At 38.8% G+C, this 23,177-nt stretch overlaps 1 protein-coding gene across 2 annotated transcripts in view; it reads right to left on the bottom strand.

Moving 5' to 3' along the window:
• PARD3B (par-3 family cell polarity regulator beta) overlaps positions 1-23,177 on the bottom strand; it is a 1,151,736-nt gene that overhangs the window by 679,226 nt on the left and 449,333 nt on the right. For both annotated transcript variants that reach the window (XM_019975590.2, XM_070800250.1), the window contains exon 3: positions 16,664-16,835. In XM_019975590.2, the coding sequence (XP_019831149.2) occupies positions 16,664-16,835 (172 nt within the window). The remainder of the gene's footprint in view (positions 1-16,663; positions 16,836-23,177) is intronic.

Below are 23,177 nucleotides of genomic sequence, written 5' to 3'. Positions count from 1 at the left end.
AATAATCCTATTATTAAATTCTCTCAATTACACCTTTGAGCATTTAATCTGTTTCCTGACGGCACCCCAACACATCCAGTACTCTAGGCCAGCTGGATGAGGGTAACAGCATCAAAAATGTATTCTTATTCCCTTGTGTAAAAGTATTGCCAAACATGAAGAGCATGCACTTACCAATTCTAAAAGAAAATCCTTATGAACAATATGCTGCATCAGGGTGAGAATATGAAAGTAAGTACTTGAGTTCAGTAAGGATAAAAAAGAATCAAAGCAATTACCCTGCTACAAATCCCTAAAAATAAGCACAAAGGTATTATTTGAAAACTTTGAAGCAATTACATTACTCTGATTAACATCCCTGGGTATTGTTTTAGCTGCAATAGACCATTTAACCATTTATCTTGTAAGCCTGAAGAGAGGAAAATCTCATTTAATTTTGTGGCTTAGAGAAAGGCATAAGATGACCAGAATCTATGTTTATATAAAAAAGAGAGAATATAGAGTTATGGGTTGAAAGTGAAAAATGAGAAAAAGGGAGAACAAAGGGCCAGATCAGAATATCAATTACATAAGGCCAAGGAAATTTTGTTCTAAATGATCAATAATAAATACAATGATAAAAACATTAGTGACTAGTATTTACCTCTTCTATGACAGGCACTATTCTAAGTGTTTTATTTTTACATACATATGAGTGCTTTTGATGCTCACAACAACTCCATTTGGCACTGCTAATATTATCCAGTTTATAGATGAGAAGACTGAGGCATGGTGATGTTAAACACTTGCCTATGATCACCCAGCTTGCAAGGGCAGAGGTATATCTGACTTATGTAGTCTTGCTCCATGACTTCTACTCTTAATTTCTACACTATATGTTATAAAGTCCTTCCCCAGTGGTTCAGTGGTAAAGAATCTGCCTGCAATGCAGAAGCCACAGGAGATGCAGGTTCAATCCCTGCGCTGGGACGATCCCCTGGAGGAGAGCATGGCAACCCACTGCATTTTGGAGAAGGAAACGGCAACCCACTCCAGTATTCTTGGCTGGGAAATCTCCTGGACAGAGGAGCCTGGCAGACTACAGTCCACGGGATCACAAAAGAGTCGGACAGGACTGAGTGACTAAACAACAACATATAGTCTATATCCTTTTCCATTTTCCATTTCTTGTTTTTTCTGTTTTTTTTTTTTTCTGGAAATAATGCATTGCCTACTTGCTTAATTAAGATATTGAATCAAATTTATTAGGTTACATTTTTAATACTGAGAAAACAACTATTTTTCAGAAGATATGAATTATAGACACGAATTTTGCTTAACCTCACATAACCTTTCACATTATAAAGACAGATTATTATACACAACTTATGACAGCTACCAAACAAATGCTAAAATACTATTTAAAACAGACCATTAAGAAAGCAGTCAAGGAAGGTCTTTTAAAGAAAATTTTTAAGTCAGTTTTAAAAGAGGTCTGAAAAGGAAAAAACAAACAAACAAACAACAACACCAAACTCATTCTATAAACTTCTTTAATGAAATCTTCCAACATGGTCAAATTCTTTCTTAAGTACAATCCACAATGTAGAAGGATTCACATATAGGACAACTGTGTCTAGACAATTTGAGCACTCACCTGGAGGGTGGTATTCTGAGTCAGGAAATAAACAGACCGAAAACAGAATTTCCCTAAACTTTCTGCATCATGTACATAAATTAGGCTGAAGAATAGCCTATAGATTGGGAGCAGAAAAGATTACTGTTGGGGTCTAATCAGTAATTTATGTGGTCATCCGTGAAAAAGAAAGAGTAGATCTATGAACTCTACTTCCTGGCTCCAGCATATCTAATTCTTCTGACTGTGAATTAGCTCAACTTGCCAGGGAAGAAATTTGGTCTCCAACATCACTATCTAGAATTAAATTAGTACATTTGACTAGAGCGTCTTTGGCGAGAAGGATAGATGAATGGGTAGATAAATAAATATTTATCCATTGACCCATTAATGAGACCTCAGAGACCTCACTTGAGCAGCTCAGGACATGTTTGGTGGTAGTGGAAAGACTGGGAGCCAAAATATTTCTGGTCATCTAATAGAAGATAAAGCTAGCACTGCCCAAAATAGAGAGTCAATAAAAACAGTCACAACATAAGACTACAAACTTGAAGTCGTATTATCTCTGTGAAACTATCAACCAAAGACTCAAACAAAAGACAATTAACCAAGCTATAACGAGATATCCCACATGACTAATGGCACACACAGAAGCTTTTGTGCACATCTAAATTTTCTTATACCGTAAGTATTTTCTTAACTGTATGGTTTTGTAATTGCATGCTCTGTGTTACTATAACTGTTGTAAATTATAAAAATGGAAACCTAACCAAGCTGGAATCAAGACTGCTGGGAGAAATATCAATACCTCAGATACGCAGATGACACCACCCTTATGGCGGAAAGAGAAGAACTAAAGATCCTCTTGATGAAAGTGAAAGAGGAGACTGAAAAAGTTGGCTTAAAGGTCAACATTCAGAAAACTAAGATCATGGCATCTGGTCCCATCACTTCATGGCAAATAGATGGGGAAACAATGGAAGCAGTGACAGACTTTATTTTCTTGGGCTCCAAAATCACTGCAGATGGTAACTGCAGCCATGAAATTAAAAGACACTTCCTCCTTGGAAGAAAAGCTATGACCAACCTAGACAGCATATTAAAAAATGGAGACATTACTTTGCCAACAAAGGTCGGTCTAGTCAAAGCTATGGTTTTTCCAGTAGTCATGTATGGATGTGACAGCTGAGTGCAGAAGAATTGATGCTTTTGAACTGTGGTGTTGGATAAGACTCTTGAGATTCCCTTGGACAGCAAGGAGATTCAACCAGTCCATCCTAAAGGAAATCAGTCAGGAATATTCATCAGAAGGACTGATGATGAAGCTGAAACTCCAACACTTTGGCCACCTAATATAAAGAACTGACGCATTGGAAAAGACCCTGATGCTGGGAAAGATTGAAGGCAGGAGGAGAAGCATATGACAAAGGATGAGATGGTTGGATGGCATCAGCGACTCAATGGACATGACTGTGAACAAGCTCCAGGGAGTTGGTGATCGACAGGGAAGCCTGGCATGCTGCAGTCCATGGCGTTGCAGAGTCAGACACGACTGAGCTACTGAACTGAACTGAAGCAAGTAAAGAGACTCACTTAATTAAATATCTTAAGTCAACTTAAGTCAGTCTCTCTTAAGTCAAGATTGTAAGCTACTTGAGAATGAGTTCATGACTTGTTCTATTTTATATTATTCTGGTAGCCTAGCCTAATAATACGTTTCATCTTTTAGGCCAGGAATAAATAATTCTTGATTAACTGAAGTCAGTGACAGGCACACTACCATCTTCTGGAGCACTGGCATGAGCCAGACTGATTTCTATTGCTATCCTCTTAAGAACGGTCATCTAAAAAGAGCAGACATCAGTTGTGCAAATGCTGAACTCTCTGCCATAAGGGCAGTTAACTGTAATACCCAACTAAAGTCACAAGGTCAAAGGACATTATTCCTGAACTGTGACTAAAATAAGAACTTTGCCTCATGCTTTCAGATCTCTGGGGCAGAAAGTCTATTTGTTTTAAAAACATAAGGAGAGTTTAATTGATCATCACAATTATGCAGAACCAGATGACACAAAGCCATTCAGCTTGCTGTTATCCACGCCATTTTTCAGAACAAATAGTGCAAAAGAATATGGAAACACCATTTTTATCAACAGTATCAAGAAATATGACATTGAAGTAATGGCTTCTTTAATCAATATTATCCTAAAACATGAAATACAAGTGTTATGGTTTTACATAGGTTGTGGTAAGGCAAAAATCTACTCTCACTTATTTTCCTTAATCATGGCATATTCTGTACACATGTATTAAGTAATCATAGTCAAGTCTTCCATATAAACAAAAAGAAAATAAGCAAGATGTACCACATAATTTCCTGTACTTTAATTTTGCACACAGAAAAAAAAAAAAATACAAAGCCCCAAATTTCTTCCATCTGTAAAGGAGTTTGAGGAATTTAATGAAGAGTCTTATATTTCTACAGAAAAGCAATCAGAACTTTTCTGATACTTTTAAAAGGTCACCTGTATTTTCTGATAGCTATCAAGGTCTTCTCATTAAGCTTACGAACAAACAAAATGAGTACCATTTTGTGTGTACCATGTGATGGATGCATGGTTTCAATGATAAATTGACAGGGTGTGGTGGTGATATCTGGGAGGTTGTCTTATTTTATCTAGTAAACATTAAAAAAAGGGTAAACACAAGAGAGATAGCTTTTCTTAAGGTAATTGCTAAGCAAAGGCTGTCACCTTTCCTTATCACCTTGGGATGTGAGAATGAACAGATCAAGCTGTTTCAGTATTTCCTACTTTCATCGGGCCAAATCAAGATCTTAGTAAAATTTCAGAATGGGTATAAGCAAGGAAATAAGCAAATGTGTGTATATTGGGTTGTAATTCATCATATGGCTTTATCAGATAAAGCAAATGAGAAATCCTGAGCCAGTCATGAAAGCGTGTCCAACTCGGAGTGACTTGTCCTTAAGATGGATCTTCTGTAAATAATTAAATTAGTGGGTTCCCCCCTCCTCGCCCCATCCATCTGGGCGGAAAGAGGGGAAAAAAAAAAGTGCATGTGAGCGGGTGTGCACACACACACACACACAAAGTCCCAAAGTCTAAACCATGTATTAAAATTGTTGGTGCAAAAAAAAGCTTTACCATGTTTTAAATGGTTAGCAAGATTCTTGAATTTCTAATTGCAAAAGAAAATCAGCAGGGTTATTATAAATAATTTGCCTAAGTGTGATTAGAAATGTATGAGAAATGTAATCTATTTTATGGCCACAAAGATTTCTATTTATAAAAATCTGAGTCACATTGTTCAGAAATCTTTAATACAGATGAATGATTAGAAAGCATTCTGTGACAGACATGTGAAACCCAACTAGGCTCTAAAACGCAGCAGTTATATTGAGAGAATGAGGGTCATTCTTCTTGGCCCTGTTGACTGTCCCAAAGCACCTGAATAGCAGAGAGTTGAGAAGTGGTTTCAAGAAAGGTAGATGGGAGTTGTAGCAAGGGTTGGGGAAGGGAGGGAAAAAAAAGACTATGGATCTGTGTGTTGGGAAGCAGGAGGAGGAGGAGATTTTGTTTCTTTTATTACAAGGCCAAACCAAAAAGTACTTTATCAGTGGTCCAGGGAACTACAAGGTGAGTATGACAGCATGGCTGAAAATATTTTCACTAGTCAGGGACTAGGCCTCTGCAAACAGAGTTTCACTGGGCTTACTATTAAAAGCAATCTGCAAAACAGGCTTGAAAACCCAGGGGTCTAATATCAAGCGAGCAGTAGGAAGGTGACCTTTCATTCCGTTTGTTTACGAGAGGATCTGCAGACTGTCTCAGTGTGGGCCCAGCATCAGCAAGAGGCCAAAGGGGAGATGGTGAACTCAGTGGGGTTTTTTTGTTTGTTTGTTTTTTGAGGTCGTATAATCAACTTAGAAAACACAGCCAGAAAAGAACAAGAAGGAAAGCTTGGTTTATATGTACTGTCTTACATTTTTGGGATAAATGGCTAAATGCAAATTCCCTTTAATATTTTTTTTATTACTTACCAACTTACTACCAATTTGGGTACTGAATTTAGCCATTAGACATAGCACACAAAATTAAAGAAAAGAGACAGAAGGAGAACTGAGCAGGTGAAAAAAAAGAAGAATAAAATTAAAAGATGAATTGGATAGAAAATAGAGAAAAATAAAAGTAGTTCTATTAGGATAATGATTTTTAAAATTTTCCCTCACTTAACATTTAATAATTCAATAAATAATGACTCACTTAAAACTTTCATAAGAATACAGAATATCTTTAAGCAAAACTCATATGCTATTTTTGCAAAATGCTATGAACTGATTGCTCATCTATGAAGTATGTTCACATAGACCATTCATCTGTTGTTACTCAAAATGCAATGCCAGGCATATTGAAAACTTCATATTTCAACTATTATTCACATTTGTACTTCACTAACACAACAGAAATTATTCCTGTGTAGTAATTACCTTTTAATATTTGATAGCAGCTGCTTGTTTTTAGATACTTATTTAATTCTTTCATTTAACCAAATACCTCAGGCCATTTCCAGATTATTAAAATTAAAAAAAAAATCAGTGTTTAAGCTGACTTTCCCAGTACCACCTCCTTCTCCAGCAACTTTTCACCTACTCTGAAAACAAACTATAATAAAATCCAAAAAAACAGCAAAAGAATAACGGTGCCAGAAATGGTTAGAACACTGTGACCTCCTTAGTCCTGATTTAGTTACCGTAATAGCAGAAAAGCATGCACACACTTTCTAGACTACATGGCTATGACTGATTGATGATAGCCTGGCAAGGTTACCATAGCTAATTACGACATCATTCATCTAAGCCTACATGAGAAAAAATACCCAGCTCCCAGGGAAGACAAAAGAGAAAAGAAAGCTATTCTATAGCTGTTAACTTTTGAATAATCAGCCCCAACAGGAAACAAACAGGATGAAACTCAACGACCAAATGATGACTTATGGATTCATCCAAGCAAATAACCTCAGTTCCCTGGTCATTTCAACTTGGGGTTTCATCACCCACAGCAGAGAGCTTCCAGTAACAAGGAACCCGCACAGACTTGGGTGCTTTGTAGTCAGAACTCAAAGGCTCGGGCAGAAGCATGGCCCAGCCCTGAGCTTTCATTCTGCTATGTGTGTGGTGTGACTGTGTTTGTCTAGGGTCAGATGCCAATACTTAAACTCACATTATGGACACAGCAGCTACTTACACACTGCAGTCTAATTAAAGGAATAAACTTCCTCCTTCTTTATTTTTTTCCTGAAGATCAGTGCCATAAAAGGATTTGGTTTCCTTAAAAAAAATCATACAAATGATCCCATATGTTTCCCTTAGGCACTAAATTAGTCAAAATCGGATAGAAAATGGCCACAATTTCCAACCTAATCTATGGCTATACCATATTATCTGGGAACTACTGAAAGCAAAGGGAGAACTCAATGTTTTGAAAATAATTATATCATAACAAACATACAATCATAATTTTCATTTCAGTTTTGAAGCACAAACACACATGGAAACAATAAAGCATCTGAGGCACCTTTCAGCTTTCAAGTCTGAAAGCAAGAATCACTTTCAAATAGAAAGTATCTCATCTTCAAAGTTTAACGTACAAGAGGAGAATAAAGCGAATACTCATTGCAACTCCAAATTTTAATCAGGTTGCTTTATATCTGGGTAATGTAGATCATAAGAGTGGCAACAACAAAGTTTAAAGTACTTTTTATCCCGATACACTGTTTAAATTGCATTACTAAAATAATTACAACTACAGAGAGATTTTCCCATGGAAGCTTACTGCAAATTTCAGTCAAGAATACTAAGAAATGTTACCAAAAGTTCCAAAATAATGAGCCACCAGGGAAGCCCAATTAACTGCGGCCATAGGATAGAAATTGACAGGGGCGTGGAATCAGATTCAAATTCAGCTTGGAATTAATGAAACACTTTTGGGATGGTCATAGCTCATTAGAGAAAGAAAGGCCTATTTTATAGATGAGAAAACTATGGCCCAGGGAGCTCCAGTAGTGACACATAAAGAAGTAACCCGTGTGGTCTCAGCTCAGAATATTCATGTCTATATAATATCAAATGTGCCCTGGTTCATTCTTGATTTGGAAAAGCGCGATAAATGACTTGTCTGGACACAAAGATCAAATACTGTAGTCTCAGACTGACTCCATAACACTGGTTTTCAAGGGACAAAAATTGGGTCAACCTTGGACTACGGCCTCATGAGGTCTTTTGGGGAACAGCAAAAGGTCAGTTACCACTGATCATAAAGTCAGCATAAGGATTAGTAGCTGAAAGGCTAAAACTCTTACTCTTCCAAACATCAAGTTAAGTGTCCTCAATAATTTGTCTTATTTGCAGATGGTTCTACAGGAAAATACATGAAATGTCAAAAAGTACAAAAGTATCCACAATATGGGGAAATATTACCCACATGTACCAAATATTAGCATATTTGTTTTAGTGCAACTTCCCCCCTCAAATATACACACATGCAAGCACATGTGTGAGAACACACACGGATTGAAGAAACAGGAGAAAATTCATTTCTGACACAGAAGGTTTTCCAAGTACTTTCCTTCATCTTAATTTTCTAAACTTTATTTCCTTATTAGCCTTTTTATTTACAGCTATTCAGTGTCTATTTAGTAATGTATACTCAATCTCAATTCAAAAAGGACATAAGGTATTATTGTATTTCATTTAGTATGAATATAATCAGATAATTGAAACCTAAAAAATTAATCTAAAAAAATGTCATGGAGCTGAAAGCCAAGAAATGTATTATGGGTTCCAATTTTACTCTTAACCAACTGGTTATTTGACATCAGAGCACACACCAATCTCTCTAAGCTTTCACTTGGTCATTTGTAAAATAATGCTAATTGTATAGAAAAGTGCTATTATGAAATTCTATCAGATCAGATCAGATCAGATCAGTCGCTCAGTCATGTCCGACTCTTTGCGACCCCATGAATCGCAGCTCGCCAGGCCTCCCTATCCATTACAACTCCCGGAGTTCACTGAGACTCACGTCCATCGAGTCAGTGATGCCATCCAGCCATCTCATCCTCTGTCGTCCCCTTCTGCTCCTGCCCACAATCCCTCCCAGCATCAGGGTCTTTTCCAATGAGTCAACTCTTTGCATGAGGTGGCCAAAGTACTGGAGTTTCAGCTTTAGCATCAGTCCTTCCAAAGAAATCCCAGGGCTGATCTCCTTCAGAATGGACTGGTTGGATCTCCTTGCAGTCCAAGGGACTCTCAAGAGTCTTCTCCAACACCGCACTTCAAAAGCATCAATTCTTCGGCTCTCAGTCTTCTTCACAGTCCAACTCTCACATCCATACATGACCACAGGAAAAACCATAGCCTTGACTAGACGGACCTTTGTTGGTAAAGTAATGTCTCTGCTTTTCAATATGCTATCTACGTTGGTCATAACTTTCCTTCCAAGGAGTAAGCGTCTTTTAATTTCATGGCTGCAGTCACCATCTGTAGTGATTTTGGAGCCCAGAAAAATAAAGTCTGACATTGTTTCCCCATCTATTTCCCATTAAGTGATGGGACCGGATGCCGTGATCTTCGTTTTCTGAATGTTGAGCTTTAAGCCAACTTTTTCACTCTCCTCTTTCACTTTCATCAAGAGGCCTTTGAGTTCCTCTTCACTTTCTGCCATAAGGATGGTGTCATCTGCATATCTGAGGTTATTGATATTTCTCCCGGCAATCTTGATTCCAGCTTGTGTTTTTTCCAGTCCATCATTTCTCATGATGTACTCTGCATATAAGTTAAATAAACAGGGTGACAATATACAGCCTTGACGAACTCCTTTTCCTATGTGGAACCAGTCTGTTGCTCCACGTCCAGTTCTAACTATTGCTTCCTGACCTGCGTACACATTTCTCAAGAGGCAGATCAGGTGGTCTGGTATTCCCATCTCTTTCAGAATTTTCCACAGTTGATTGTGACCCACACAGTCAAAGGCTTTGGCATAGTCAATAAAGCAGAAATAGATGTTTTTCTGGAACTCTCTTGCTTTTTCCATGATCCAGCAGATGTTGGCAATTTGATCTCTGGTTCCTCTGCCTTTTCTCAATCCAGCTTGAACATCAGGAAGTTCACAGTTAACATGTTGCTGAAGCCTGGCTTGGAGAATTTTGAGCATGACTTTACTAGCGTGTGAGATGAGTGCAATTGTGTGGTAGTTTGAGCATTCTTTGGCATTGCCTTTCTTTGGGATTGGAATGAAAACTGACCTTTTCCAGTCCTGTGGCCACTGCTGAGTTTTCCAAATTTGCTGGCATATTGAGTGCAGCACTTTCACAGCATCATCTTTCAGGATTTGGAATAGTTCAACTGGAATTCCATCACCTCCACTAGCTTTGTTCGTAGTGATGCTTTCCAAGGCCCACTTGACTTCACATTCCAGATGTCTGGCTCTAGGTCAGTGATCACACCATCGTGATTACCTGGGTCGTGAAGATCTTTTTTGTACAGTTCTTCTGTGTATTCTTGCCATCTCTTCTTAATATCTTCTGCTTCTGTTAGGTCCAAACCATTTCTGTCCTTTATTGAGCCCATCTTTGCATGAAATGTTCCTTTGGTATCTCTGATTTTCTTGAAGAGATCCCTAGTCTTTCCCATTCTGTTGTCTTCCTCTATTTCTTTGCATTGATCGCTGAAGAAGGCTTTCTTATCTCTTCTTGCTCTTCTTTGGAAATCTGCATTCAGATGTTTATATCTTTCCTTTTCTCCTTTGCTTTTCGCTTCTCTTCTTTTCACAGCTATTTGTAAGTCCTCCCCAGACAGCCATTTTGCTTTTTTGCATTTCTTTTCTATGGGAATGGTCTTGATCCCTGTCTCTTGTACAATGTCTGAATCTCATTCCGTAGTTCATCAGGGACTCTATCTATCAGATCTAGGCCCTTAAATCTATTTCTCACTTCCACTGTATAATCATAAGGGATTTGATTTAGGTCATACCTGAATGGTCTAGTGGTCTTCCCTACTTTCTTCAATTTAAGTCTGAATTTGGCAATAAGGAGTTCATGGTCTGAGCCACAGTCAGCTCCTGGTCTTGTTTTTGCTGACTGTATAGAGCTTCTCCATCTTTGGCTACAAAGAATATAATCAATCTGATTTCAGTGTTGACCATCTGGTGATGTCCATGTATAGAGTCTTCTCTTGTGTTGTTGGAAGAGGGTGTTTGTTATGACCAGTGCATTTTCTTGGCAAAACTCTTATTAGTTTTTGCCCTGCTTCATTCCGTATTCCAAGGCCAAATTTGCCTGTTACTCCAGGTGTTTCTTGACTTCCTACTTTTGCATTCCAGTCCCCTATAATGAAGAGGACATCTTTTTTGGGTGTTAGTTCTAAAAGGTCTTGTAGGTCTTCATAGAACTGTTCAACTTCAGCTTCTTCAGCATTACTGGTTGGGGCATAGACTTGGATTACTGTGATATTGAATGGTTTGCCTTGGAAACGAACAGAGATCATTCTGTCGTTTTTGAGATTGTATCCAAGTACTGCATTTCAGACTCTTTTGTTGACCATGATGGCCACTCCATTTCTTCTGAGGGATCCCTGCCCGCAGTAGTAGATATAATGGTCATCTGAGTTAAATTCACCTATTCCAGTCCATTTCAGTTCGCTGATTCCTAGAATGTTGACATTCACTCTTGCCATCTCTTGTTTGACCACTTCCAATTTGCCTTGATTCATGGACCTGACATTCCAGGTACCTATGCAATATTGCTCTTTACAGCATCGGACCTTGCTTCTATCACCAGTCACATCCACAGCTGGGTGTTGTTTTTGCTTTGGCTCCATCCCTTCATTCTTTCTGGAGTTATTTCTCCACTGATCTCCAGTAGCATATTGGGCACCTACTGACCTGGGGAGTTTCTCTTTCAGTATCCTATCATTTTGCCTTTTCATACTGTTCGTGGGGTTCTCAAGGCAAGAATATTGAAGTGGTTTGCCATTCCCTTCTCCAGTGGACCACATTCTGTCAAATCTCTCCACCATGACCCACCCGTCTTGGGTTGCCCCACGAGCATGGCTTAGTTTCATTGAGTTAGACAAGGCTGTGGTCCTAGTATGATTAGATTCACTAGTTTTCTGTGAGTATGGTTTCAGTGTGTCTGCCCTCTGATGCCCTCTTGCAACACCTACCGTCTTACTTGGGTTTCTCTTATCTTGGACGTGGGGTATCTCTTCACGGCTGCTCCAGCAAAGCACAGCCATTGCTCCTTCTCTTGGACAAGGGGTATCTCCTCACCACCGCCCCTCCTGACCTTCAATGTGGGATAGCTCTATTAGAAGACCAGCTTTTCACAAAAGTTGCTTTAAAAGGTGCTAACAATTCTTTTGAGTGAAGGTAGGTTTCTTTGCTGTAAGACTTCTAAATAGTATTAGAATTCTCTATTGCCTACTCAACAGCCCTCTGCATCCTTTTCTGCCCTGTTAGCATAACCAATCATATGTGTTCAAAGAGTGAATGTCAATACATTAGAATAGCATCCAGAACTTAAGTGCCCAATAAATGTTATTAACTAGAATCAAATGTCTGCTGAAATTCCAAAATGTGTTAAGTACCGTAGGGTTCTGCATATAAGACTTGGAAAATTCCTAAACTAGATGATTCGAAAGTCTAGAAGACCCTGTGGATATGATTCTTTGCTATTCTATCTGGTGTTTGTTTGACACTCCCTTTTATTAACTAGACTCTCAGGTTAGCAATCTCTAGTCTACACAGTAAAATGCACTGGTCAACTTCAGAAACGTTAAAGTCTTGAAGTGCTAGAAAGATTTGCTGGGTAGGGCTGAGTCAGAACTTAGTCATTTAGCATTACATTAGAAAATCCGTTAGAAAATAAATAGTAGGAAATAATTTAGATGAATGAAGTTGGAATTATGTGGTTGCCCACTTGATTTAACATTTGTCTTACAAACTAAAAATTTTAATATGTACCCCATTAGCTTACATAGGGTGCAAGACTATGAATTCCTTTCGGTCAGTAGAAAGTTTATTCATCTTTGTATCCCTTGTTAAAGAATTAACAAATAGATTTATGGAAAACTTACCATACTGTCTTGAAGATTTGGATGAGGTTTCACAAACAAGGTCATATTTGAAATTGAGTTTAAAAGTGCATACAATTTCACCAAGTTAAAAAGAAGCAAAAGAGTGAGAGCCAGGGAAGGAAATTCTAACTACAAAACAGAAGTTTGAAAGAAAGTAGCAAGCCATGTGTGGAGTTTCCCAAGCTGACTCAATGGTAAAGAATCCACCTGCCAAAGTAGGAAACACAGGGGACATGGATTTGATCCCTGGGTTGGGAAGAACCCTGGAGGAGGAAATGGCAACCCACTCCAGTATTCTTGCTTAGGAAATCCCATGGTCAGAGGAGCCTGGTGGGCTACAGTCCACGGGGTTGCAAAAGAGTCAGACATGACAGTGATTAAAAACAACAAGAAGTGGCTTCTGGAAGCTGTAGGTCAAAGTGACTGTGGAAGAGTGGCCAGTAATAAAAGTGGGCAGAAAATGAGGGGCTGGATCTGTATGAGTCCCTGAAAACGAACTTTCTGCATGTTCTGTGTATAAGTTATTTCATCTTGGGAGATAAAGAAAAAAAAGGTAGGGCCAACCACTGTCTGCATGTATGTGAGGAAGGTTGTGAATCTTTAGTAGGACACTGTTGAGGATGAACTTGTATTGGAAAAAGAGACATAAAAATTATACTGAATGTTGAGTACATTTTAATTTCAATATCAGTAAAACCTACACTACTGGTGATTAACAATCACCAATAAGAGAAGACTGTATTGATTCCCAAAATCGGTTAAACTGTGTCTCTTTAAGTAAGAATAAGCATGTGAACCAATCATGGTTAAATTCCTCATTGTCAAGAACGGATCTCAAGAGTGAGAAAACTAAGGAGAATCAGCCCCACGTCTGTTGTACCAGCCTGGGCCAAAGAGTCCCATGAGAAGTAGAACCAGTTCCAGTAGCCTCTGAGAGGTGAGTAGGAAGCAGAGAGGATGGGCTGGGGTTTGGCATTTTATTTGCCTTCTGTGATGATGAATACTTAGAATGCACTTGCTACTCCTCCTCCAACTACAGCCCTCCCTCCCTGCCCAATTCATCTTCTAAACAAGATCTCAGGGTGGACCTGGCAGTACAACCAGGCCACCTCTCAGAAGAGCTACTCATGGACCCTGTACCTGCTCCCAAGTAGAGCCCCCATCTCTCTGTGCCCAAGCCATAACCACACCCCGCCCTGAGGACAGTGAAGGGAAAACAGAATGGGCAGATACCAAAGCTGGTGGCTTTGCTTCTGTCTTTTATTTTTCTATCTGAGAAACACATGATCTTTTTTTTTTTCTTTGCTTTTAAAATTCTAGAAATGTAAAGTGCAGAGTCCGAGAGAACCATGAGAGTAGACAAGGGATGATTTCTTCGTCATTCATCCCTGCCCAGATTTCTCCATCTAATTCCAAGGGACCATCTGTATCAGCTCGCTAACGAGTTTGGACGCGGTCCTCCTCACAGTGGGGAAGCTGCTGGAAGTTGTTTAAGCAGAGGAGTTATCTAATCAGATTTGTGACTTAGGAAGGCCACTCTGGAGAGGCAGGGATTGGGGAAAGCAGGTGTGGTACAGAAAGAGGTCAGTTTGAGGCCTCTGCAGTATCATGAGCCTAGTGCAGATCAATGTGAAAGCTCTGGCCTGCTTCAATGCTCCTGGACATGAAGGCTAAAGACAGTGTGGATGATAAGACGAAAAAGGAGAAACAGCAGCGATCTCCACCGTTTCAGACTAAATGGCTGGAAGGCAACACTGACCACTCAATAGTGAAGGCTGGCCAATTTCACCATTTCATCTATGACACTCAGTGAAACGGGATTTGACGCCAAGGGGTAAAGCATTTTCAGGATTTGGCATATATTCACAAAATGACTCTAAGGAAGATTATATCAATATATTCTTTTACAAATAGCATATGAAAGACAGCACAGCACAGTTATTCCTGACCTGGAACCAGCAAGGGTTCAAATGCTAAGTTCGCCACCTAACAGCTATGTGACTTGGAGGAGTTATGTAACTGCTCAATGCCTGTTTCCTCATCTCTTAAATAAGGGAGATGGTAGAACCCAACTGAGTATCGTGAGGCTCGAATAAGTTGTCAGGAGTACAGGGTTTAGAATACTTGGTGCACTGCCTTGAGGTCTGTGCCTAGAATATAATTACTACTGAATATATATTATTCTCTGTCTGATCCAAAATGAGTATTGAAGAAGCAGAAAGTCCACTTTCAAAGATATGGAATTTCAACTTGCTTTTCTTTCTACATTGAACATTGAATTGCTCAGATGGTTCAATAAAAGAAGCTAAAAAAGCTAAAGAAAAATAACCTTTTTTTTTTTTTTTAACCTGAGAAAGCTCATAAGAGAAAGGTGAAAAAACAAATTCTCAGGCACAGGCAGTACTCTGAGGCTGAGACTTTTGAAGACCCCAGAGCTTGCTTATAAATAGTATATTAAAACAAGCAAGAGCAATTTTCTCCTTTCGTCTTCCCTTATTGCCTAATTTTCCTCCCATACTATTTGCATAATGGATAAAAAGGCATCCATTATGCAAATGAATGATAGGGCTGTGAGGTTGCTTGTTGCCACAAACCTCGCTCCAGATGAAAAGAAGCTGCCACTAAGCCCTTCAATGTCTGCGGTCCAGCAGAAACTGCTCTGCTAGGTTGATTTCCAAAAGATAGAGGGAAATTATGAAGATGACAGGTCATTCATTTCCACTTGGTTTATTTTAAAAGGGGTACTATAGATGCTTTCCAGAAAATCAGTACAAAATATATAGATACTCGGTATCCTGGCATGTAAAATAAACTTTACAATCTATTTTGTTTCAAATGGCAAAAATTGTACTATGCACAGTCTTTACAATTTTAAGCATATGTTTTGCAAAAAAACAACCTCTGTTCTAGCTTGAAAATTAACCTATAACCGGTGCTTAAGAGTGTTCTCAAAATGTATGCATACATTCAATATGAATAAAAAGTGGTTTTAAGTAACATAATATTAGTGGATTTTCAAAACTTTATGCTTTAAACTGACCTAAAATTATCTTTAAGAGATATTACCAAAATTGACATTATTTATCTTGGAGTCAGAAATTCACTAAAATTTTAGAAGAATGTTTATTTTCTCTTTCTTCCAACACCTTCAAAACAAATGTAACAAATGAGCATTCTGAACAGAATCACTTGCCTGGAATAAATCAGTAGGACAGAAATAAAAAAACTAACTTCAAAATGTTTCTCCCCAAATCTTGAGATACACAGTTGGTGGAGAAGAAAGTGGCTAAAACAGAAAGTGATCTTTTATTCTAGCCTGGAATCCTTGATAACGCTTAGTTTTTTTCCAAGTGACTTTTTTTCAGGGACTTTTAAAAACATTTAAATGGTCCTCACATACTATGGGCTTCCCTGTTGGCTCAGACGGTAAAGAATCTGCCTGAAATGCAGGAGACCTTGGTTTGATCACTGGGTTGGAAGGAACCCCTGGAGGAGGGCATGGCAACCCACTCCAGTATTCATGCCTAGAGAATCCCTTGGACAGAGGAGCCTGGGGGGCTACAGTCCATGGGGTCCCAAGGAGTCAGACGCGACTGAGCAACTGAGGACACAGAGCATACACACGCTACAGATGAAGCTCCGCATGTAGTCTAACTCCTGCCCTGTCAGGTCAAGGATACGCGATTCAGGTTCACCTGCGATTCAAGAAGGAAGTGCATCCATTGCCTGAGCATCAGCAGCTGCAAACATCTATGTGAAAAATAATTTACAGAAAGACAGTCCAGGTTTAACGGCAAACATTAACAGGGTCAGTCATAAAGTGGAAGCAACTCATAGACAGCAAGATGATGTATTTCAACCAGATGAAAAGCAGATGACTTAAAAAACACACCTACCTAATTTCAGAGCAGAAGGGGTTACTTCAATTTCCCCACCGACTGGTTTAAATGCAGCCAGTTGGGCAGCCACTTCCGTCTCAAAAGCATCTGGGCTCTGCCGGCCTGCCGGGTTTCCACTGGGGCTCTCAATCTTGTGGAGTGGTTCTTGTTCATCAAACACAGCAATCAGCTACAAACAAATCCAGTAACACTAATTACTTTGTAGGACACGCATACCACATGGACACTATCTAGCTGGTTGTGATCTTTATTTGCTTTTTTTTTCTAATAAAGGACCTCTTAAAACTGAAAACTTTAATGTTACTGTATCACAACTCTTAATTCAATATTATGTCTGAAGGGGTCACGGTCAGGAAATAATTAACAGTTTGCTTGTATATTCCTGGAATAGAGATCCACTTTTGGCTAACCTTCTGGAAGGAATGAAATGGCCCACTCCTCCCCTCACTTGCCTTTCTAATGTGCCTAACAGGACATCAGCATCTCTTTCTTTTAAGAGTATTGTCAAACATGAAAGCTGAATATGCAGAATGTGAACAACAGACTTACATGGTAGGAGAGAACATTCCAGTGTCAAAGAGCTAAAGACATGATAAAACTGCTAATTGTCCTTTTAGATACAACCATAATAAGCAGAGTCATACATACACATGTATATTTATATGCAATCTGTGCTTATCTTGTACACGTAGTTTTCCCATTTGGATTCATGCCTGTAATTTTGGTCTTTTCCTTCATGACTAACTCCGTGTTGACTGGCTTAAGTCCAATGAAACTAAAAGTCAGGACTTTATTTATTCCAATCTTCATCTCAAATTTATTTCATAGAAGAACTAGGTGTCTCATCATTATTATAAAACATTTAATTGTCAGTCTTCAAGTCATTTGTTTTAAAATACAGGCAACATTCAATAACCAAGTAATTGTGCAAACATTGCCATATAAATGGCAAAGACAGCCCCAAATGAATCTACATTTTTGGCCAGCAAACAGCATCATGATAGAAACTTCCAATGTCTCTCATTGGAAAAGTGGGAAAGTCCAAAGCTGATGTGGAAAAGTCCAAATGCGAGTGCAGTAAGTGGCTCAGTGAAGTTACTGTCAATCCAATAAAATGTAGTCTACAAAATGCAAATCTAGAAAACTGCTAGTAAATCCTTAGATATTTTCATTCATTAAATAAAACAAACCTACTTATCATTCAAACATTTTTCAGGTAAGGCATTCAAAGCCCCATTCATAAGGGAACCTTGTTGGCAATAGTATTAATAACACCAGTGCAGGGTTAACCAATCAAAACATCATAAATTCAAGTTCAGCCTTTCAAAAGAAATGAATACAATTAGGGATATGCAAATTGGCTATTCAAAAATAATTTTCATAATTGACTACTCATTTCCAGTATGGAGACTTCTTTAATTGGAAAACCCAACAATCCTCTCACCACAGGAAAAAAATGCTACTCCCAAGGCATTATTTTTAATTCTTGAAATTGAAGACATACATTTTCTATTTTTAATTGGTAGCACTGATGAACCGATTTGAGATAAGACTTAAATGGATTAATAATGAAAGATTATTCTAGTATAAAAATAATCAGGAGAACTATATCTTTCTAATCATCTGTCCAAAATGAAGAGTTTAACACTTTAAATCCTGAAAAGAAAAATAAAACCAACTTTTAAACTGTGATAGAAGTGCTATTTTCATCACTATTTTGGTGACATGATTTCAATTTTTGCATGCTGGTGAATTCTATCACATACTTGTAATATTCATTTTAATATATTAATCAACAAGGCAAAGTGGCTTATTTTACTAGTACTACAAACAGTTTTGTGTAAGTTTTTCTTCTTGCTACATCCTTACATCTTAGCGTATCCTATGCACCTGAAATGATGGGGAACAGAGACACAGAATATCAATCAGTAGTGTAATCCAAAAGCTTAAAATTGATAACTCATAAATAAATCATTATCTATGTCTCTTACATAATCATCTCTCCTTAAGCTTCTTCACTGTTTTCCATATTATTATTATATCTACATTAGGTCACAGCATACATAGTAACAATTCTATACCCGTTTGCCTAGTGGGACCACAGGGTAGATAATTTGTTTCCCAAAGTTACAAACAGTAATTTGTACTAGGGGCCATTCCATCGATTCAGACCACTGTAAGCATTTTCTGAAACAAAAGCTGTAAAAAGAGAGGCTGCACTGTGAAATATCTGCAGTTTGTCCAGGATGATGCTACGCCCTGAAGAATGTGTATTCTACTCTTCAGAGATACGGGCAATATGTGGCTTTCTCAAAGATGATGACAGTGAGACCTGGAGGCTCCCCAACTCTCATCAACTCTCTGATTAATTAATTGCTTAGTCTGTCTCCCAATCCCATGATTGAAAGGAGTTATCTCTGCAGAACCTCCTCTGGATGTCTGTATGAATGGATGAAATAAAGTCTCTCCTCCTGGAAAGAAGAGAATCAGTTCCTGAATCTGTGGCATCCAGACAAAGCCACCAGCACCACAGGTGCTGGGTGATAAGAGACCCTCCATCCAGTCTTCATCTCAACAGCTACAATATACCCAGTCTTCAACTTGCTTCCACATTGACAATCAATTTAAACTCTATGTTGTAGGTCTTTGTTAGCTGGACTGCTGATTTATCAGAACACCTACATTACTGGTGACCCAGTTCCTGGTAACAGTGTTACAGAGATATGTTAATTAACATAAACCACTGTTCTAGTCCCTCAGCAGAAGGCAGACTGACCTTCAAATTGTCCAGTTCATGAAAAAGGCCTTCCTCCACCACTGAACCCATTCAAAATGACTTTTCCCACAGAGATGACCTGAACATTAAAAGGTGATTTATATTTTTATTAAAAACAATTCTGTAAAGATTCCATTTAGACTGAATTTCTGTAGCATGTGGAAGATTTTTTCACCAACTCTATAGAGACTGCAGTAATCTAAACTTTATGCAAAATGCAAATAGGCAATATTTAATTTGGAGGCCTTCCTCTTCTGCTGCTCTATCCATCTTCTGGTGCCCCGTCTGCTCTCCTTCTGTGATGCCAGTATTCTCATGTCATCCAGTACAGCACTGACATTTCCCTAAGACCCCATGGTCCAGAATGATATGTTCAAACAGACTTGACTTCCAATCAAAACTCCCATCCCTGCAGATCTCTCTCAGCATTTAGGCATCTAATCCCCAGATACACACAAGAAGGTCAGTCTACAAATATGCTATTAACTTTCCCATCGAAAAAACAAAACAGCCTTTTCAGGACTCACCCCTACAGATACCACCCTATTTCTCACTTTCCATCTAAAGCAAAATTTGAAAGTTGTCCACAGAGCAGTCTCTGATCTCCACCCTCCCATTCTTTTCCTGAGGCCACTACAGCCAAGCTCTCACCCCTCTCTTTCACTGAAACCACTCTTATCAGATCAGAAACAATCTCTACAGTGCTAAATTCAAAGTCATGTCTCTGGTTTGATTTTAGGACACAGTCGATCATTGCTTCCTTTTTAAATGACTTTCTTCACTTGTCTTCCAGGATACCACTTCTCAGGTTTATCCTCAATACCCTGGCCTTTCCATTCAGTTTCCTTTTCCTCATCTCTAAAAATGTTAAAAAGGCTACCCCTAAATTTGCATGGTGATTACATTTGTCTCATGGCAAAGATATAAGAGTATGCTGGTAAATCTCAAACTTAAATCTCCAACCGAGAGCTTCTCTGAACTCCAGCCTCACGTGGTCAATTGCCTAACCTAACATGAAGACTGAGTAATCCTTAATTCCTCTTTCTTTCTCATCCCCCTTTCTCATTATTTCTCATAAACCTCACACACATCCAATTTGTCAATAAATGTTAAAATATACCCAGAGCTTGACTACTTCTCACCACCTTCACTGTCACCTCTTTGGACCCAGATATCACAGCCTCTCCCGTGGGTTACTGCAAGGGCTTCCTGACCCAGCTACTTATTTACACACATGCTCCCTTTCCACCCACTTTCAACATGGCAGCCAGCATGACTGTGCTCAAACATAAGGTGGATTGCATCTCTCCTCTGATCAGAACCTTTCCACCTCACTTAGAATGAAGCCCAAGTCCTCCCAATGCTCTGCATGGTAACGGGCTCCCAGTGAAGGTTCTGACCTCTTAGCTCTCCCTTGTTCTCAGGATTCTATCCTGCTCTGCCCTCTTTATCCCTCTCTGTGTCTTTATGTTTGCTCTTCTCTTTCCCTGAAATGGTCTTCCACCGGATACCTGCATGGCTTTTTCCTCGATCCTTCACATCTTTATTGAAATGTCAGGCTTTCACCGGCCACACTATCTAAATTGAAATCCACTCCCACACCTCGCATGCTCCATTTTTCTTCATAGCATTTGTCACCCCTCAATGCTATGTCTTTTCGTATTTGTCTTATTTATTGCCCATCTCCCTGTAAAACTCCCTAGGAAAACTTTGCTAGATTGTAAGCTCAAAGAAGACAATGATTTTTGTCAGTTTCGCTGTTTGCTGTACTCCATTGCCTAGAAAAGTGAGTTAGACATACTAGGCACCCAACATATATTTGTTAAAATGAGTGAAATGAAGCAAAAAAAAAAAAATGATACCTAATATAGCAATGAAAGGTAGCTAGATTTTTCATGTGCTTTTAGAACACTAAAATTATTTATTAATGAAAGAGTATAAATGACAAATATAAGCCCATATGACACTCAATGCATTCTCACCATTATTATTAATGTCTCCATTTTGTTTGTATGGGGAAGACATTCCTTATTTTCTAGTCAACACCAGGGGAAATTGCTTCTGTTCTAGAAATGGAGATTATGTGTCTTCTCTTTCCTTTTCATGCTCATTTTTCAAAGGGAAAATTTGCTGATTTGGTTTCTGAAGGAGTGGAAGTTTGAAAGGTGGATGTGGATGGAGAGATGGGCAGGGTTAGCAGTGTGGCCCCAGACTTGCCCTTGTCTGATTTTTTCTAATAGGCAACTTTGATTTGTCTGGTGTGAAGCTTCTCAATGTGTCCCAAGAAGTAGCTTAAAAACAAATGTGAATAAATCTCCAGGGGAGTGGAAGAACAGCCTGAACTGCCATTAAGCTCAAAACTGAAGCACTCAGCTTTTATTTTACAAATTCATGTAAATATTTACCAGCTTTCCATGTTTGACTTAACAGGAAAAGATTTTCTCTTTAATTGCCAGTAATACTAAGGCAAGGACTTCCCCTCATGGCTTGGCAGTAAAGAATCCACCTGCAATGAAGGAGCCACAGGTTCGATTCCTGGGTTGAGAAGATCTCCTGGAGGAGGGCATGACAACCCACTCCAGTATTCTTGCCTGGGGAATCCCATGGACAGTAGAGACTGGTGGGCTACAGTCCATGGGGTCCCAAAGAGTTGGACACAACGGAAGCAAATTAGCACACATGTACACAATAAGGCAATGATCTCGTGTTTTGCACCTGCTTTTGAGAGGTCAAACTGGAGTGTATTTCTCAGGTAAATACCTATCTTGGAAAATGAACTGATGAAAACACATGAAAATAGACCCATTAACGTGGTATGCACATTTTTTAAAAAAAATAACTACATCTCAACTGCTAATGATGATGTGTTCCTAATTCAAAGACTAGGTTTAATTTGGTAACCACAAGTATCCCCTGACTACTCCTTCCCCAGTGGGTATCAGGAAGGAACATCTGAAATTAGAATTTGCCTAGAAGATATATCATGTATAAGCTTTATTTTAAAAACATAGTTGAATCTTTTTTCATGTTTAACTTGTAAAGGTCAAAGTATTATAAAAATCAACAACAACAACTACCTCAAAGATCAAAAAGAAATAAAAGAGCTTTGGGTAATTTGCAATATCCATGACCTGGAATAACAGACATGATCAAAAGAGCCACGTGCTCTGCACAATCTCACATCATCGACATCTCTTCAAGGACTCAGACCTATTTTTATACTCAAACAAGGTAAAGCTGTGTGTGTGCGGGCATAGGTATGTTTTGGGAGTGAGTGGGGTGGTGGGTGGAAGTAGAATATGAATGCCCTCGATGACATCCCTAACATGCCTAAATGCTTAGCACAGAGCCTGGTACACAAGGGAAGGTTAAACGCTGATTCCTTTTCCTCTCACAGCGAGCCTTCCCTGACTCCCAGACTGCGTCCCACTTGACTTGTTTATTCCTATTCTGCTTTTACTTTGTTGCTTCTCTTTAATCTCTTCATCACAGGATTGACAGAGGAACAGAGAAAGTATCGAGATCAAACACATCAAATAGGTAATTTTTGTTTTTCTTTTTTCCTTGCTCTTCATCACACAAGAACACACAACCTTTAGACATGCAGTGCAGTTCCCCGCCTAGCAGTACATGGTTTGCGCTGTCTGTTCTATTTTTACCATAACTTGAAGCAATATACCAATGCCTTTCGTTTTTACCCTGACGAGTAAATATTTTAATAATAAATGTCACCAA

This window comes from Bos indicus, chromosome 2 (assembly GCF_029378745.1).
Source record: "Bos indicus isolate NIAB-ARS_2022 breed Sahiwal x Tharparkar chromosome 2, NIAB-ARS_B.indTharparkar_mat_pri_1.0, whole genome shotgun sequence".
NCBI classification, from domain to species: Eukaryota; Metazoa; Chordata; class Mammalia; order Artiodactyla; family Bovidae; genus Bos; species Bos indicus.
Note: the sequence above shows the minus strand (reverse complement) of the source record. Positions and strands in the feature narration are given on the sequence as shown.